The sequence below is a fragment of the Trachymyrmex cornetzi genome, unplaced genomic scaffold (assembly GCF_001594075.2).
Source record: "Trachymyrmex cornetzi isolate Tcor2-1 unplaced genomic scaffold, Tcor1.1 scaffold380, whole genome shotgun sequence".
Taxonomy (NCBI): domain Eukaryota; kingdom Metazoa; phylum Arthropoda; class Insecta; order Hymenoptera; family Formicidae; genus Trachymyrmex; species Trachymyrmex cornetzi.
Genome location: NW_017298535.1, coordinates 568,515 through 588,821, shown reverse-complemented (window position 1 = coordinate 588,821; position 20,307 = coordinate 568,515). Strand labels below are relative to the sequence as shown.

At 34.3% G+C, this 20,307-nt stretch overlaps 3 protein-coding genes across 5 annotated transcripts in view; 1 reads left to right on the top strand and 2 right to left on the bottom strand.

Annotated features, from left to right (window-relative positions):
- The window catches only part of LOC108763702 (uncharacterized), a 1,147-nt gene extending 689 nt beyond the window's left edge, over window positions 1–458 (bottom strand). Inside the window, exons 1-2 of the mRNA XM_018511547.1 lie at window positions 209–458; window positions 5–93 (exon numbers count right to left, since the gene is read on the bottom strand). Coding sequence (XP_018367049.1) covers window positions 5–93; window positions 209–437 — 318 coding nt within the window. The 5' untranslated portion in view covers window positions 438–458. The remainder of the gene's footprint in view (window positions 1–4; window positions 94–208) is intronic.
- A 146-nt stretch (window positions 459–604) lies between these two features.
- Window positions 605–2,093, top strand: LOC108763724 (uncharacterized). The gene is made up of 2 exons (XM_018511576.1): window positions 605–925; window positions 1,914–2,093. The coding sequence occupies exons 1-2, from the start codon at window positions 640–642 to the stop codon at window positions 1,946–1,948; spliced, it is 321 nt and encodes a 106-aa protein (XP_018367078.1). The 5' UTR covers window positions 605–639; the 3' UTR covers window positions 1,949–2,093.
- A 2,972-nt stretch (window positions 2,094–5,065) lies between these two features.
- On the bottom strand, window positions 5,066–16,817 carry LOC108763731 (myosin-3). 3 transcript variants are annotated; one of them, XM_018511588.1, is made up of 9 exons: window positions 14,703–15,085; window positions 9,037–9,435; window positions 7,372–7,594; window positions 6,596–6,726; window positions 6,279–6,500; window positions 6,012–6,194; window positions 5,799–5,927; window positions 5,526–5,724; window positions 5,066–5,449 (listed from the first exon to the last, which is right to left on the bottom strand). In XM_018511588.1, the coding sequence occupies exons 2-9, from the start codon at window positions 9,163–9,165 to the stop codon at window positions 5,376–5,378; spliced, it is 1,290 nt and encodes a 429-aa protein (XP_018367090.1). In that variant the 5' UTR covers window positions 9,166–9,435; window positions 14,703–15,085; the 3' UTR covers window positions 5,066–5,375. The 3 variants fall into 3 exon arrangements, with proteins under 3 accessions (XP_018367090.1, XP_018367089.1, XP_018367091.1); XM_018511587.1 differs by having other exon boundaries at window positions 6,590–6,726; window positions 14,703–15,081; XM_018511589.1 differs by lacking the exons at window positions 7,372–7,594; window positions 9,037–9,435; window positions 14,703–15,085 and adding exons at window positions 15,947–16,134; window positions 16,480–16,817 and having other exon boundaries at window positions 6,590–6,726.
- Between the last annotated feature and the right edge of the window lie 3,490 nt (window positions 16,818–20,307).

Below are 20,307 nucleotides of genomic sequence, written 5' to 3'. Positions count from 1 at the left end.
CCGCCGCTGTCGCAGCTATCTGCTCCGCGACGCCGCTCGACGATGCGGGCTCGTTGCTCGGGTCCGCCATGTTGCTTGTTTTGGAGTTTTCCCCTGAGCGAACGCGAGAAATGCGCAGATGTTAAGAGACGCCGTTCCTCCACCTCCACCTCTCTCTCTCTCTCTCTCTCTCTCGCTCTCTCGCTCTCTCGCTGTCACTCGTCCTGACCTGACGTAATGAAATGCGCGCACTGTCCCTTTCGCGATCCTCCCGTCTCTCTTTTTCTTCTCCGCTGACCGTTTTTTCTCACCCTTTCGGGTTTTGGGTTTCGGGACGCACCAGCAGCGCCCGGAACTCTAGCGTGCCGGATGCTGAGTGCTGACTGTGCCGCGACGGAAGCTAATAATTTTTTTTTTTTTAGGATAACCCTGACATAAGTGCGAGTAACCTCGTACATATAAACACTGTACACAAATATATATGTGCATACATATATATATATATATATAGAGAGAGAGAGAGAGAGAGAGAGAGAGAGAGAAAGTATTCAAAATTAATTTAACTTATAATAAATTGTGCAGGTTTCGAAATGTCGTAATCCTCGATCTCCCTTCCGTACTTTTCAGTCGTGCCTGCATACGGATGTTTTACGCGATCGCATGATGTACGTGAAGACTGGGGACAGATACTTGCAGATACCTCAGAATGAGGTTATGTCGCGCAAAAATTTTCCGCGATCGAGGATCGAGGACGTGAAGTTCGGCGAATGTCGATCGAGAAAGACAATCGATTCTTATCTTATCGATGGAGCATTGGAATCGACACAGGAATCCGCACTGGGAATTGATTATACGAACGAGGCGGATAGATCATGGAGGATGGAGCGAAACTCGGATCCGCGGAAGCCCGAAGCGTGGCGTACGTCGCATATATTGGTTGGCGGAGGTCAGTGATCGCTACGTCGCTTTGTTTATGCGTGCCGAGGGATTTAAAACCGGGCTCAACCGGAATTTAAAACTGCGTCGGAGTTGTCGGAGGGATGGCCTCGAGAATGGAAAACTCGAATAAGTCAGAAGAAACGTAAAATAAATATACAGTGAGTGCAGAAAGTATTCGCACAAAGAAAATATTTTTTAAAAAACTTTATTTTTAAAAAGTAAATATTATCTAGTGAGAAATGAGTCATCTAATTAATGTCGAATCGATATAAATACGGTGATTTCAACATCAATTTAACGTCGATTCGATGTTTAATTGACGAGAATTTCTTGTTGAATAATTAACAATTTATTCATAAAGAATAAAATAGACTGTATGTTTCTTAAAATTATATATACCAAAAAGATGTGTATTAATTATACAAAATATATCATTTGAAAAATAAGCGAAAATTTAAAATTGTATTGTTTGAATGCTCAAAAAGTATTCGTACAGACGAGAAATTTAGCTTCTAAAGTCAGGAATACATGCGGAGCTCGTTTGTTTATGTTAGAACAGAATGTATTTATTGTATAAAATTGCTAATTAATGTTTATTTTCTACAAATAAGGCTTTTTTTTACAACAAATTTCCTTATATGAATACTTTTTGCTCTCACTGTATATATATATGGTATGTGTGTATGTGTATATGTAATAATATAATAATAAATATATATATACATGTACACAATATATAATATATAATATATATTGTGTATGTTGTGTATAATTGATATGACTTATTTAAAATAAAAAATATAAAAGATTCCGAAAATTTATTTAAAATATATATTTTAAATATGACGAAGTACACACGCACGCATGTACGCACACAATAAACAGATATATGTATATAATAATATGTATTTATATATTTATTTACTACCATAAAATAAAAAAACATTATTGAAACATAATTTTAGTTTGATAATAAGTTACTAATTAATTCTTAGTTCGCGCTTCAGAAAGCAAAGAGAATGATTTTTGAAAGTATAAAGAACGTGGGCGAGATAAATACAGGCTGCAGCAACCCTTTCCCCTCTCCATATGAATAAAAGCCAGACAGGAAACGGAGATAAACTAAGAAGAGTTACAACAACGAAACATATATATGTACGTAAAAATCAAAATATACATACTATATATCAAGATGGAATAATTCAATCGAATAACTATTATTAGAATTAGCGAATTAAGTCTCAATCGTGTAATAAAATCACGGACCAATCGATCGCTCGGGGCTATCGGAAGCGGGACGGGGTCAGTGATCGAGCGAACGCTTTGTTTACGTCTAAACGCGCCGTATTTTCTGCAACGATAATCCCTTTCCCGGATTTCGTCTCGTTTTGATTCATTTCGGCCCACATGAAGACGCAATACTAATTTCGCACAACAAATTGCGATGATAAGGATGATACGTGCCAACTAACTGATGACTCATTTCAGAAAGTCGCGACTTTTGTCATCAGTATCAAGATATTCAAGATAGGATAAGAACGCTGGTTTTCAAGCGAAATGAAAAGAACAATCACTTGCGGATTTTGAAAAAATTCTATCGATGAATGGCTCAGATATTTTATCCTCCTTTATCCAATGACATGACCTTCAAGCTCGACTTCCCGAACAATAGTAATGCGTAGTATATGATCGGAACAAAGCGACTGCTAGACGCCCGCGTGAGATACACGAGTAAAAGTATCGATCTACCGCTAGAAACGGCCAGCAGAAATTAGAGAAATGCATTAAAGAATTTTCTATTCAGAATTACGTTTGACAAATATATAAATTTGGCGGTGTATAATTAATTATGAAACACATGAGCGACTTGCGTAAAATTAAATCAACGAGAAAAAAATACGATGCTCGTGTTCTCAAGATAAAGTTACACAATAAAATGTGATAAAATGGGTTAACTGGACGTAATCTCGTACTTACTTGTAAGCACTCTCGTATCCGGGCGCCAAATTTTCGCCAAATTACACGGCCAGTCAACGGCGATATCAGCGACTACACGATCAGAAGAATCCAGTCGCGACCGAATCGTCCGCGAGTGAGATGAGAAGCTTGGATTATGGGGACGCGCCGCATCTGCTGCACCAGATGCACCGTACAGAATTACGAGACCCGACCAATCGCGCGAGGCTGAACGGCATGCGAGCGGGGCATACAGAGATGCATGGTGAGCTTGGGAGCCACGAGGGCGTCGAGAAGGCTGTGTTTCTTGGAGAAATGCAAACCAACGAGAAAGAAAATTCGCATCTGTCCTCAAACAAAAAGAAAATTAATGCCAAGATTACGCATTTGATTCTTAAACCAACGTTGTTTAAAGAAATAGAAAATTGATAGGGCAGGAGTATGGAATTTCACGAATATTGAACATTCGCAAAATAAAAGACTTGCACTAATTACATAGAAAATTGGATCCTGAAAATGAGTTAATTTTCACGTATAATGTAAACTATAATATGTATAATGTAACTAACAAAAAATGTCATAGTTATTCATGGTTGGTTCTTATTTCAAGATTATCTTAAGTAATATCTTAAGATGCTAATACGGCTCTGTGATTAACTTATGACATTTTGGGACTGTATTTAAGATAGTTTCAAATACCTATAAGAACTGTGATTACGAATACCAGTATATAGACACAAGATCAGTATATAGACTCAAACATGAATAGTTTCTAAGCTAAATGCTTTCCAGCAAGAGAGATACAGTATATTAGTATAACATACTTCAGCTTTAACATTTAAAAACAACAAGGATATAATGATTCACTCTATTACACTGTATTATCTGTGTTTCTTGCTGGAAAATGCATATAGTGTATTAAAGATGCTCTGTGAGCACAAGTTTTACATCATTGATACACTGTAGCAAAAATTATACATTATCGAACATATGTCTATATCTTCTATTTATCACATTATAAGCTGTATTATATATAAAAGCTAACTCATTTCACCGGAATTAATTTTCTATCCTTTATATAAAAATTACGGTCAGGTTCCTCCCACTTGACTTAGTATTTCAGAGTTTCATTAAACAATAAATGATGGCTTATCAGACTTGCATGCTCGACAATGCTGAGGATACATCAAGAAATAATATTAACTTCGCCAGATACCTTCTTTCTTTTTTTTTTATTATTTCACTTCGGTATTGTTGTAGCCGATTTATGTCACGTACTCGCACGTAATTATCTTCCTAAATTCACAAACGAATGCACATATTCAAAACTATATTCCAAAAAATTGGTCTTCAGTAACTTCTCGCTTACTAGTGTGAGAGATATTGGGACACATTCGTCTAGATTTTTCTATATAACCGTAAATGAAATAATTACATGCGAATACTGTCTAATTCTCTGTACATTCTGCCTATAGTTATTTAAAGATTCGCTGAAAAACAATTCATTCGCATGTACCAAAGAGCCGAGACGCAACAAGCTTTCGGAAAACTCACTTCGCTTTATCCCTTTTCGCAAATGTTATCCTCGATACATATAAAAATAATGCTCGTTCTTTGTTAAAAAAATTTGATCAAGCTACTACAATACTATCTGCAACGGTGAAAGTTATTTGTCGCAGAAAGACTAACATCTTTAACCACACATTTAACTGTACATTCGACTGTACGGTGCATGTGTCGCTAAACTAAAAGTCGAAAACATATATCGCCAATAAATTAGTTTGTTAACCGTGCAAACCAAATTTAATTAATTTCGCAATTAAAATGTGTAGTTACTTCTCTATCATTTTATCACACTGTTTGTTATTCGTTAAATAATATTGTATTGTATTTACATAGACATCCTGAATCACGGTATTTATATATAGTTTTCTCTACGATCTAAAGAACACTATTATTTCACGCTGAAAAACTCGGAGAAATGTACAATAGCGTATCACGCTACAAAATGTAGAAGAGTAGAAAACTTTCGATATACGCTGCCGTTACTTAAATATAAACATTTTCCTAGACATTACAACCGAGAATTCGTTTTCCAGGTGGCTGTCGACTTTGTACTTTCCATAGTATTTCTGAACTATCTTTCTCGCTACATTGCGTTTAGTGTTATTAGGAATTGACATATCTAATCTAGGTCGAATACAGGACGTTTGTCTCGCTAACAATAATGTTAATACGCTTTGAGTTATTGCTCGACGTAGTAGCTTCATTCAGGCCACGGCACGCTCGCGATAGTCTCTTCTCAATGCAACTGCAGGTCAATCAAGGATCACGATGGATTATTGTTCCACTGGATACCCGTGCGGTATCATAAATATCTTTCTATGTACATGCATAACGTGTACTTAATTTATTAATATTTACAAATACACAGCTTCTTAGATTGCGATTTTCATCCATGTGAAAGTCTCTTTTTAAGCGCGAGTTTTTTCTAGGTTTGTTTACTGCTCGTTGAAACTGCGCTTCCGCCACATTTGAGATTTGTCATTCTTTCTCTGAGCAATATTACTTACATCTGCAAATGAGACGACATGGTTATGAATTTACAAGTAGTAGAAATTTTACATGAGAAGTCTTATATGTGACTTTACCTGTCGCACCACGATTTATTTCCGTTGTCACATCACTTAACGATTCCGGTAACTTGATCTTATTGATCTGTTGTTGATTCTGTATTTCAGACACAGTAGTGAATATTATGTTGGTAAAGTTCTTCAGTCCGTTATACGATTGTTCCAATTGCTTTAACTTGCCAATTAATTCCACGTCGGTTGTACGTACCTCGTTCATCTATATTAATTAGAAATATTGACGATTAGCAAAACGCCGATCAATAGAGTCTTGTATTGATACTTGTATTGCACCTTTTTTGTTAATTGCTGAATTGATGCTAGAACGGAAGCCTGCTCAGACATTTTAACGCACTCTCCTTGCAAAGACATCATTGTTGTGTTAATGGCCGCCGTTGCTTCTTGAAGTGAAACTAATTTTTTCTGCAACGATAAAAAATAAGATGTAACAATTTGATATTCCAAACATGTATTTATTATAAAATCTACATATCACATGATACTTACGCGATCCTTGCCTTGATCATCGGCGACCCATTGCAATTTGCTCGACAGGGTTTCATTAACATGCGTTAAATTATTCATTAAATGAGATATCGTGAGGTTTAGTTTGTCAGTCTTAACTTGCGTTTCGTCAGTGCTCAATATTTGAGGCTTTTGAGTAATGTTCGACAATTCTAACATGGTGTGCTACAAAAACACGGCGATGAACGTTGAATAAGTTAATTTCATTTCTACTATTTTCATTTCCGCTTCAATATTGATCATATTTACCTTAATACTGCTAATGTTTTGTTGCATAGTGGTCTGTACATCCTGTACCCTCATGTTCGTCTCTTTTAAGGTATTCACTGTGGCCCCGAGATCCCTTATTTGACTACCAAATGTTGCAACGCTAGTTGACAACTCGTCCAAGCGTTTCGGCAAATTGGCCATCTCGGGCGCGGCTTGAAAGTACTCCTGTACTTTATGTAAGTCCTGCTGAATGTGCGCCAACTGCAAAAGTATCGATCCGGAAGGGTGTGAGTCATCCCGGTCAATAACCGGTCGCAATTGAATTATCGATGTTACTTGTGCAATTTTACCTGTACCGTAAAATTATTTATCTGTTGTTTAAGATCGGACAGTCTGGAGAAAATTATTGTTTGGTTGTTCTGAAGATCTCTCGACAACGAGTGGCATTTCTGTAAAGCGTCCGGGACACCCTCGCTGCCCGCTATCACTGTAATGTAAAAGAGATTAAGCACAAAAGTGCAAAAAAGTATAGAATTGTGTGATAGCATAACAATTCTAAGTTTTGAAAGGTTCTAATTAAAAATATTTACAGAAATCGGTTCTTCGTGAATTGAAAAAATGTTCTAAATTTTAATAAATATTTATTGGAAGTACTAACTATAAATATTTCCTAAATGTAAACATTTATTACTTTAACTATTCTTTTTTTATTAAATAAATATTTATTTATTGTAAGTAAATGTTTAATTACTATTTATGAAAAAAATATATATTAAAAGCTTTTTCATCCATTTCTCACGATAGTGTCTATGTTTCTGAACAGCGCATACTGAAAACATCATTTAAACATCATACTTGTGCTTTCAAGAAGCAATCATGATTATATAAGGTAGTTATTAAGCACGTTACTGCAAAAAGATATTTGCTGTCGTAAATTTTATATTACTTTAAGATGGAAACTGACGGAATAGCTCTATCCTAAGATTTAATAAATTTTTTGTCTCAATGTACATTTAGATATAAAAACAATTATATTGCATATTAATTCGAGTTAGGTACAGATATCTTCTTCTCTAATTATTAACTTGATTTAACCGCTTAATGCTGAACTTTGCAGATGCTAGACCAATACCTTGGTCTAACTCGGTTCGCAGAGCGGTAAGCTGTTGACGAACGTCGATGAATAACCATATCAGACTGGCGGTCGCTAATACTGAGGCACATGCCAAAAAAGCGTTACAAGCTTTAAGGAATCCGGGACAAACACGTCCCCTTCTGCCTCTGCATTTGCGTCCGTTTCTGGTAGAGACATTCCAATATTCCGAACGATCGTCGCTGCTGTCAGTCAACAATTCCTATAAAAATGTAAGAGAAACAAATGTATTTTCTATTAATCAGTATTGAAAAAAATAATAACATAATCTTCATTTATTACAATCATCATTTCTTTTTATAACTCATATATCATTTCTTATCTTTCTCCTTCACACTGAATTTTGTTTTAGATTTTTCAAGCACATTAGCGGAATATTTTCCATCAACGAGTCTGTCAGTATTCATGTTTTGACTCACACTTTTATCTCCTTTTCGGGGAACAGTGCAAACATTGACACAAATGGTTACGAGAAAATAATTTGTTTTCGCGTCTTTGGTGTAAAATCTACGCTGGTGCCAAATGTATCTTTCATTATCTATACATTACATATTTGGGAAGAATCTTACTTCATCTATTATTTATTTTTTATCGTTCGCCTCGAGAACCGTCTCGACGTTATTCTTCGCGGAGAAAAAATCGATATCGAATTTACGAAGAAGTGTTTAGAAAGTAAAGATACAAATTTTTAAATTTGTACCTTTACTTTCTAAACACACTATTTACAAATCTTTCACTGAGAATTATTGACACACATATATCTTTATTTTTCAATATAGTTATCGCCATTCAAACTTTTATTAAGTATGGAAATCTGCTTTTATATTCTTATATCATAGAATTCTGCTAGCCCTTTGAATCAACGTCATAATCTCTTCTTTCATCTCATATCATTATCAAACTTCTTCCCGGCTAGATGTTTCTTAAGACCGGACATTTAACGAAAATTCATAAATAAATCATAGTCTTTTTATAGTGATAATATGCTTATGACTCGATATGTTTATGACAAAATGTCATGAAATGATGCCGTAAATTCTCTGACGTTCATTGATGTTCACAGTGATCCATGTTTTGGATTTTTACCTGACCGAGAAAAAGTTCGACGACGTTGAGATGAAAGAAGAAGTCATGACGTGATTCAAAAGACTAACGGCAGATCTTTGAGACGCGGGAATACAAAAATTGATATTTTCTTACAAAAACGCTTATTAACTATCAATAAATGTTTTGGACAACTATGGCAATAACTATGTCGAAAAAGAAAAATATATGTATATAAATAATCTTACCGAAATATGGAAAAAACAATTTTGCTAAAGTATCTAAAATTTAGATAGATATAACAGAATAAACGTGAGAATAATTTTATTGGACCATCAAAATAATTACGTAGAAAACTGAAGCATGATGAGTAATACTGCAAAAAGTTTTAATATTCTAACTTAATATAACAACCAGTTTGAGCGTCCTACATAATTATCTTGATGGTCTAACAAAATTATTTTTAGATTTGTATCTAGCTAAAATTTAATTTTTAGTAAAACCGCTCTTTCCGTGAAGATTTGTGAACAGATTTTTAAATAAATTTAAGACTTTTTGTATCTTTATTTTCCGAACATCTCTTGTAATTATTTTACTCACCTGCGAGCTGCGTTTCCCGGAACTTCGGCGGGAGATAGCATGCGCCGGTGCCAGGGCGTCAAGTTCCTTCCTCTTCTTCATCTTCTTCGTCGGCTGACGAAGCGGCACCGTCACCGCCACCGAGTCCATCTCAAGTAAAACCGCGCCGCCTATTTTTTAGGATATCTTTGGCGAATTCCCGATTAATACACTTCACTTTCAATGTTTTTCGTCAGACACTGCACGATCGCCGTGAGTTTGGAGAATCGTTCCGTTATCATTTCTTAATTATTAGCTAACAGCACTGCTTAACCGCCGACACAAAATTTGCGCGATTTCTCGATACCTATACGAGCTCAAACGGTGCGACTGCTCGGAATTAATCGGCACAAAAACCTTCACTTCAGTCTACATCTTCGTCTGCGAAAATATCGAAAAATATTTAATTTAATAAATATCGCTTTCTCGCTGTGCTTTCAGGGCTCGCAGTCGTCCAGAGAGCCGATACACTTTAATTAATTCTCGTCCAAATATTAATTGTATCTCGTATATCTATGCATTCGTTAATTGATCACTGCTTCTAAAATTAATTATATTTCACGGATAAGTGACTATATTACAAAATATGTAATAATTGGACGATATCGCGACCAAAATTATTGCTGCAATTAGCTTCAAAGCAAAATTTCATAATACTAATAGTAATATAAAATTTATTAACAAAAATATTAATTAAAAACAACTGATTTGCTGCTATAAAGCTCATTAATGCAAATAAACATGTCAATGTAAGTGCTAAGATTTCTCAAGCAATTTCCTCTGATAAAGAAATTAATTTTGAATTAAACGCTCTGTTAAGTAAATTGTTAGATAAAAATATAGGATTATAAATCATTACATTTAAATGTAATATTTTAATGTGATATATTAGGCAAAAGATATACATATAAGAATATGAAAACTCTTGGTGAAAAATTGTATAATATTATAATTTTAATCACACACAACGTTTCTCAACAACCCCAGCATTATCTTTTAATCTCACTGACATTTTTAATTCAGAGATGTAGATATTTTTATTAAATAATTTATTAAATAAAAATATCCAACAGATATCTATTATTACGCTTCATTATATCACGTTCGCGATAGTGTGTATCTGAAGAGCCAGATTTAAAACTCTCGATTAAAGTTTAATTAGCAGTCTGTTATCACAACGAAGCAATAATCGTAGCACATGATAAACAACGATACATTACAAACAGTGCAAATCAACCAATCCAGACACGCTCTTCACAATTTCACGCTATCACAATTTCATAAACACAGGAGGGGAACTGGAATATAGAAAGTGAAGTATAATCTCAACGAGTTTTATAAGCGGAGAAAAAAGTCCTACACGTGTTCAGATTTCAAGAAACTAAGTGGACGGACAAACTTTATGTACCGAACGTCACAACGACGCGTTCGTCACTGAGGGAAGAAGCTCTTATCAGTCGGCCGGTACCTGATCACCTTTGCATTCACACACGTATGTATACATATATACCGATCGAAAAGCTAGATCTGAATTGAACACGCGTGACAGGCAACGACGCACAGTGACTATTACATCTTAAATGAAAGAACGACCGCATCAAAATTGCTCAACGGCGAGAAAAAGGCAAAGAGCTGGCTTTGATAAGAGCAATCGTTGTCGTAACGTTAATCTTTCCAAGGCTCTCTTTATATTTGTATGGCGGTAGAATTATTTGATAAACGCGATAACGAATGCGAGATGTGCCTTAAATGTTTGGTCATCACGCTCGTGAGAATCTGATACACATAGGTATATTTTTCAAGCGAAATTTAATTGTTGATCCTAGTTACGGTAATTTGATGATCCAATTTGATAATAGTTAACCTCGCTTCGCGAGCGAAGAGTTGGAATCGTTTATATCGTTTTCTGTTTTAAACATAGTCGTCCAGATCGGATCGAAGAAAAACGAAATACATAATATCGAAATTAATTTTAGATAATGAAATCGATTAGATAAGAGAAAGAGGTAAATCCGTGATTATTGATTAGAGTTGTTATTTTTTGACAACTTCGAAAATTTAAATTCTTTCGAAGCTTCAAAGAATTTAAATCTTCCAAGTTAATTTCAAATTTCCGAAGTTTAAGATGTCTCTAAAGCTTCGGAAAATTTATTTGTAGAGAAAAAATGAAAATATATTTGTATATTTTTTTATGAAAATATATGCGTTACTATTAGCTATATATTAAATTAATAATTACATAATTTTGATTCTTCGTTTTTAATGCTGAAACTTCGAAGTTCGATGTTCGAATATCGAAACCTTCAAAATAAAGTACCTTACTATTGATAGTCTTCTTGCAAATAAAATGTACAAATATACGAATGTCAACCGTATTGGACTTTTTGTCTTTTTGTTTCGTAACTGAATTGATTATTTAACTACGTAAAATCAGCGTGACGATAATATCACGACATTTAACCTATTGACAACTCAATTGATATTACTATAATTATGTAGTTATTGAGTGATGGAATTATTATGGCTAAAACGAAGCAGCGAAAAAAATTCATTTGTTCAAAAATTCTTTTATTTAGAGTCTCTTGAATGTCCGTTCTTATTTTAACGCGATTTAAAATCCAATTTAAAGGGTTTCGGGTGCAACATTAATTCTATATGACGTGGGTCGGTCGTCTGGATGGAAATACGTCGCGACACAATTACTTGCTCGCGGCCCTGAACTCGATAAGATACCGATGTGTGAGGAAAAAAGGCCATTTTGTCGTTCACATTTAAATATTGCTAGTGTGTTTCAAAGTAGCTATATATATTACATATTATTCACCTACTATTAGATTATCTATGAAATAAACTCTTATTAGACTACCGATAAAATAAATTTTTCAGACTAAAAAAATATTACAGTTCTTCATTAAATTAAGGATACACCCAAGAAGGAAGATAAAAAAGAGCAATGTCGAGGGAGAAACCGTTGCAAAGCAGAATTGAAAAGTCCTTGGAATTTTATATGAACGTATAAAATTTTAATGCACTGAAACTCCAAGCCTTCGGAATTTTGGCGAATTTACGATAAATAATACGGAAAGACAAAATCTACCGAGTATGCATATCCCGTGAGTCGACGACCACAAGTGCAATTTTGCATGCATATCGAATTAAGGATAAGTAAGACGACTCGATTACTGTAATAATCAATTCCGCTTAATCGCCACAGCTGAGATCCTCTTTTCATTGATACCTAATTAAATCGCGTGATTGCATTACGTTATCGTGAACGCATTTTTTTGCAGAGTCATGTCTCTTGAAATCTTCGTTTTGTGCACGACGTTGCGTGTCGCTTAAATTATATGTTTCACGACGAAGTTGCGATAACGTACAATGAGGACGAAAGAAAGGAAGCAACTGCGTATATCGGCAATGCTAACGACAAACGTTAGATACCTTGCTAATTAAGCGGATGTTGCTTAGTCGTCTGTCCTCGCGCCGATATACGCAGAACTTTCGTACGTAATAGCTGTATGACTAATTCTGTCGATTAATTAACATTTAATACCACATGAAGCATCAAGCCTTTCATCATCGGTATCTCTTACACTCTGCAGACTACTCGCATTTTAAAAGTCTACAGGGAATGAACGATTTTGCTAAAGTATCTAAAAATTTAATTAAATACAGATCTATAAAAGAATTTTATTATTTGAGACCAAAATAATTATGTAGGACTCACAAACTGGTTGCTGGAATGTCAAAATTTTTGCAACATTGCTCATTATGCTTGAGCGTCCTCTATATAATTATTTTAATACTCCAACAAAATTATTTTCAGATTTGTATCTAACTAAATTTTTAGATACTTTATTAGAATTATTATTTTAGTACATAGATAGTCGGCTATTTTATCAAAGTACACTCGGTATTCAAAAGTATATATTGATCATTCTGATATATATATCCAATTCACTTAAGTAAATAATAAATACGAATCGATTACTGAAAACGAAGCAGCTGATACAATACATCATTACACGCGCAATCTGCATATATCTGAAGTAAATGTATTTAAAATAAATTACATATACTAAAAGAAAATTCTAAATTTTAATGAACCATTTATTTGAATACCAATTAAGTATTTACTAATTATTTAATCCTTGTCTCTATAACCAAAAATCTCTATAATCAATAATTTCAATAATCGGCATACCGGCATACCGCACGCAGGAATTTTTCTATGTGAATGTAGGAAAGGGTTGTTATGACCTCCCCATCTCTTCTCTTGCATAGAAACAAGTTTGGACGTATATTTATTTATTATAAATAAAGTTAGCACAATTCAAATAAATATTTATTAAAATTTAGTACGTTAGTTTCTCAATGTACAGAATTATTATGCTAATATTTAAGTTTGATTGTAGTTGGCGCTTCTTCTTACTTAACAATATCCTACTTTTGTTAAATTCTGAAGAAAGAGAAAATGCGATATCGCGGAAGTAAGCATCGACGATATGTCGACTCAATGCCGGGGTTTCCGCAAAGCGCGTGTCTGCTTAAATATTCATTGCATTTGCGTCAGTAAGGGAGATAGAGTCGCGATCGCGCGACAATACGCGTGCAAGCTCGTGCCAATGGCACGCCTCTTTTTCCGCTTTAATCAGGAAAAGCATCTCTTCTCGCATGAATAAATAAAAATCAGTCGAGAAAAAAAGAAGAAAAAAACGGCGAGCCAATTCTCTTATGGTTAGCGCCAAATGTTACGTGACGACAAATAAATTAATAACGAAAGTCGGAAACTATTTCTCGTACGCTCTCATAGAGGCTAATCTTTTAAATGTAAATCTATGTAAATGCCAGGGACTTTACGCTTCTCGTATGTGGTCCTCGCGGCATGCAAATCAATTTTATCTCGTTCGCTTTTGGCATCATCTAATTTATCACTTCCAGTTTATTTTATTTGCATTTGTGCTTTTTGCCTTTAATTTCCTCTTCTTGTTTCATTATTTAAGAAATTAATCTTCTGCATTAATCTCATTCAAATATTAAAAATATTTTTCCGATCATTTTTCTGTTCCAATTTCCATATTTATTTATATACGCATTCGTGTTTTTAATTTTTTACCTACGAGACATTCAATCCATTATTAACGTGAGATATACAATATTAATGGTTACATTTAATTTTATATTTAATAAAAAATACTAAGGATTAGTATCTTTTTAAAAAAATCCAGATTAATATCTTTTCCCAAATATAATATTATTAAATATGAGAATTAATATCTTATATATTAATAATGTATTAAATATTTCATAGATAAAAAGTTAAAAATCAGAAAAATATTGTAATATATCTTTTATTAATCCCCCGTTAATATATCCCTTATTAATTTCATTCATATTTGAATATCTTCGATCGCTCCATATCCGATTTCCGAAACCTATAATACCTTCCCAGCATTTATATTTCATCGCGTTCGAGTTCTATATTTAATAATCGAAGGATGCAAAGTATTCGAACAAGAGGAAGACGAGGCAGAGGAATAAGACGAGAAACAGGAAGAATGAATATTGGATAGCAAGCTCTCACACAGAACAAGCAGAACTTGACCTACGAGGGGGATGAATTATAGAAGCGATTCCTAATCGATTACCGCACGGCGGACGGAAACGGGCGGACGGCACAAGCGGCGACGGCGATGTCTCGTTTTTCTCAGGCAAGAATTTTCAAGGAACGATCTACGAATTGTGAAGAAACACAACGGAGTCCTGGACGACACACTCACGAAGCCGTCGACAAAATACCGGTAATATCGCGGAACGACGCACGGCGTCGCGACGCGGCACTCTCTCACCAGCTGCGCCGTCGTCCGATATCGACTCGTTGAGGGTTGATGGGCGACTGAAGCCCCGCTGGAGGGATTTCCCTGATAACAACCGCACTGCATATAGGGAATTTTGAACAGTGACGCCAAGCGACGTCGAGCGCTAATTTGATAAGACCATGAATTGGATTTGATTATTTTTATTACGACCGTGTTTGAAATACATGTTCTAGGATTTCATTCGGGATAGTTAAAAAAAACACGAATAGTGATTGTGAATTTATACATTAAAAAAATGATACATAATTGCGCACTGAGAAATTGTTCATTTGATTAAATTAATTCAGTCGTCATTATTTCTTTCGTTGGATTCGAGAATGTATGTATTTAAATCAAATATAATATATTTGACTTAAATACGTACATCTTCATCGAAAGAAACAAATTAAATTACTTTAGTCAAATGAACAAATTTTCTTTTCAGTGTGAAAAATAATGAATTCTGTATTAAGGAAATGTATGCAGGAAATAGTTACAGACTATTTGAAACTTGAAAACATATAATAAAGAGTATTTAATGTTAACATTAAATTAGTGTATACAATAAATGCAATTTGTTTCTTCATTAATCAGATTTATATTAGATATTTAAAAAATACAGAAATATATAGCACATAAATTCATAATGATTTATATAGAGATAATTTTAATGAATATCAAGACATTCTTAATTTATGTAATAAAGTTATTAAAATGCTTGTCTACAACTGTTAAGACATACACAAATTGTGATGTTTGTATTATATTATCTTTTAAATGCATAAATTTTATTTTAATTATTCAATTATTAGAAACAGTGCTTAAAGTTTACAATCTCTCATGAGAGAAAGGGAGATAATAATAAATAATGAAAGGGAGATTATAATAAATAATGAAATGTTACATACATATATACCAGCAGATACAAATAGATTTAATTAGAACCTTTTCTATTTTTTAATTCTGACAGCCAATTGCTATTTATCAAAAGATTAAAAAATTATACTTCTCAAGTAAATGAAAATGACATTTACCTGATTTTATAGACATATCCATTTTCTTAATCTCGCCGTACAGTATAGTCGCTAGCCAGGATAAAGCGATCAGCCAGAACGTAATCAATACAGCTGCTAACCACAAGGATATAATCCTCATATCCGACTTGTTACAACCACAAGAATTGCTATGTCGGTTTCTAGACAAGATCCGTGATTTGTGCCGTCTGCAATTAAAAGATACCATCATAATGCTGTAGTTAATGCCTATATCAGATTAGAGATTAAGATCTGAATTTACCTATTCGGAACAAAGAAAACCAATATCAAGTTTAGTGAACTTTGCTCTGATTAGTAAAATTCCAATCCAATCTCAACTTCAATCGCAAACTCTAGTATGATACGATATATAAAATGTCATTTGTAGCAATATTCCTATTAAACTCACTTTAGATGTATAATTTGATACATAAAATTATATAAATGGAATTCTGTTTTAAATTCTGTCATGAATTACATCGTAGATCGTGTAAAGTAGGCTTTATAATATAAATATATAAGTGATGCATTACCGCTTGACTTTCTTCTTTTTCTGAGGGGCGAGAATCAGATCAGTGCTGTCGGAATCGCTTTCCGACAGCATATCGAGCAAGCTGATGGATTCTTTCGAACTCGGTTTCTCCATCTTCGTCTGGAGCGTGCTGCACTGCATGTCACGAGTCTCCGAGATCGTCGGATGACCGTAGCCGAACGCAACGTAACGTCATAACCTCCGTAAGATCTTTATTACTATAACAGTCTCTTCTTTTTACAGTAATGTATTTTCAATTAAGCTACTTTGGTTGATATTCTAACGCACTAATTCCTCAATTATTTTGCGAATTAGGACGAAGCAAGACGCAGCAAGATACAACTCACGCACTCGAACTCGTCACAACATAACCTACGAAGCATATCTGTTCCTTTTACGTGCACCTTCTACACTTCTTCGAATTTTTTCTTTTATTTGCTCTCTTCCTTTTTGATTTTGAATGGCCAATTTAGACAATTCGTGTGGAACCCATTTACCTTCTTTTCGAATCTTTCCCATATCATGTAAACGTTTAGTAACTGTTGTACGATCAGTATTTAACTTTCTGGCAAGTTCTGAAGTGGATTGTGCTGGATTTTCATCCAACAATGCCTGCAATTCGGTGTCTTCAAACTCTTTTGGTTGACCTGAACGTTCTTCGTCTTTCAAATCAACATCATCACTTTCAAATCGTCGATACCAGTACTCACATGTTTCAAGTGATGGAGCAGATTCTGAATAAGTTTCTGAGATGATTCGGTGAGCTTCGGCAGCCGTTTTCTTCGAATCAAAGTAGTAAAGTAGTATGACGAAAATACTCTTTATCACGTTCCATTTTCGATCGCATTAAAAAGTACGGTCATGTTCTTCCATCATGGTAAAATCGAATATTCTCGATCTGTGATTTATATGAATGAATTTACTGTACCGTTTTTTCCTCAGATGGAGTTAGATTAAGTGTAGCTTTTTCCGTCTGTATTAAACAAAAAAAAAGTAAAAGTGCCGGCCACTCAACGTCTTCCAACCTCATTTATAGCCGCCGCAGTTAGTAACATATAATTGTCACTAGAAAACACAAGCTTATGCAGCTCTCAACTGAGTACGGATGTGTAGTGTTGTGTCGACGATAACGGACAATTGGAACGCAACTTGTGTCGCCGTGTGCATGAAAGTGTCTAGGGATATTGCAATTGGAAAGCACCCATAGAGAATAGAGCGCAGTCCATTTTCTCTATGTCTTTGAGTTCTACTTCGAGAATTTTACAACTCGAGCTGTGTTTAAATTCCGATTGCCACTCAAGTGCTATTTTATCCTTGTTGTTCGTCAAATATTAAACAAAGAAATAAACATGATATTTCTCTATCGCGCCCTAGAGAGCGGCAAAAGATCATCCATTTTACGCTGTAAATACTTTGAAGCATTCTTTGATCGGTCAATTCGCAAAATTCTTTCTATACTGATTGATCAATGAAGTATTCGCAGCGCTAAGTGAATCGCATCCTGTATAAAGCTCAGGCTGTGTTCCAAAATTCACTGTCAGTGCTGAAAATATATAGTACATGTAACTCAGACTGTAGATTTTCAGCGCTGGCAGTGAAGTTTGGAACACAGCCTCAGTTTTTTATTAACTGATTAACTTGTGGTTAAGCTTCATCTGATGTTTCATCTAATAGGCTTCACTATCGTTATAGATGAAGTTCATTGCGGATAAAACATCAGGTGAAGCTTAACCACAAGTTAACCAGAAAATAAAAATTGGGTTAACTCATGTATTAGGTGTTAAACTTAATTCCTGTCGTTTTTCGTCTCCAAAATTGATTTGTTTCGAAGGGAAGATGAATGAATACCTTAATCAAAATAATTTCCTCCATTTTCTACTTTATTACTAATTAATAATACTTTGATTAAGGTATTTCCCTCCGAAACAAATCAATTTTGGAGACGAAAAACGGCAGGAATTAAATTTAACACCTAATAGTTCAAGCTAACGCCGTGAGATGTCTCTACATGCTATTTTTAACTCGTTTCTGCATACAGAATGCGGTAACATTGCCGCGCGGTGGTAATTGACCCGAGAGCGATGCATTCAGTACTACACCTGACTACACCGCTCACTGAACACTCACTATACTAATACTAGTATTACAACTGTTCACTAAGCACTCAGTGAGCTCTTGCACTTGATTGTCATATATACTCTATTAGATAAAAAATATAGATCAAGCACAGGTGCAAGAGCTTACTGAGCGCTCAGTGAACAGTTGTCATACTGACAATGAATGCACCCATTTAGTTTATCGCTTTTCCTAAAAGCGAAAGAATGGTTGACTACTACGCTAACTTCCGTTACACGACAAGCGTTACCACGTCCTGTCTGTGGGAGTTATTTGATGTCGTGCGATTAAAGCTGTAGAGTCTAGATATACCAAAATAGCGCAAGGATTCTCCATTTTTTACCTAATAATCATATCATATTAAAAAAATTATCATATGACAATACTAAGCACTTATTTGACCACCAGGTAAAAAAAATGGCGATCGAAATAGCCAATAGGAAAGTTGTCGGTATTTCGGCTTAGATAAAAGGCTACTTTGGTATATCTATAGAACTTTAACGCGTTCAGAAAATTATAAAAGCGCCAAAAATTACTAAAATCTAAAAAATAATTTATACAATAAGTCAGTGCATATATTTCCGCATAAAACTGATTCTACGTTAGTCACATCGTCGAATCGCAAGCGTGTCGCAAGCGTTGCGGTCCAATCAAAATCAAATAACTTGACGTTGATTGGACCGCAATGCTTGCGATACTGTGATGCGATTAATGTAGAACCAGCATAACGCATAGAGTATAAGAAAATTAATCAATCAGAGTCTTTTACTTCATGAAAAATAAGAAAATTAAGCACTTTGATTGGTTCATTATTTTCACAAGATTTTGTGCTCCTGTTCTTACCAATCCGCAGAAATTAAATTGTTGTGCCTAGGGGTTTTCATTGCTATCCATACAGCACAGAATTTGTAGCAATATCGCTGCAAAATCTTTACAATATTGCTGCAACACGCAATGTTGCAGAGTATTGCTGCAACTTTTGTGCAACTTTGTGCTGTAGGGTATCAATATTATGCCCTTTTGCTTAATAATCGAGAATGGATTAAAATGGATTGAAATTATTCGCATTTTAAGTTTAATTGAATTCAATTGAATAAAAAATTTTTTATTCCAATGGATCCAATTGGATTGAAAAACTGCATTTTTTATTTAGAATTTTGAATAGAATAGTATTCCCGACGCACAGAAAAAACTGATATTATTTTTAGATTGAAAGGCATAGAAATATATATTATATTTCATACAATTCCTATAAATAAATGAAAATGCATCCGAATTGAAACGGGTTTATTTTAATGCGTGTTTTTGAAAATCTGAATCCATTTTAATCCATTTTTGTTTACTAAGTGGAAATTGTCGTATAACCGGAACATCTAATACATATAATTATATTAAGCCTTATATTTAGCCAGAATTCAATATCCGTTCTTATTTTAAAATTGTCTTAAGATGCTAATACGTAATGGTTTACGACATCTCAAGACTGTATTTAAATTGGTCTAAAATATAAGAATCAACTATGAATACCGGCCTAAAAGACATCTTTTATCACATTATAAATTCCATTATATATGAAAACTAACTCATTTTGGGCCCCAATTTTCCATACAGGTACTTTATAATGTTTAATTTATACATTAAAAAATACTACTTACAATTCAACAAAACACTCGGACACGGCACAACTTATTTTCAATATAGATTCATGCTAAAG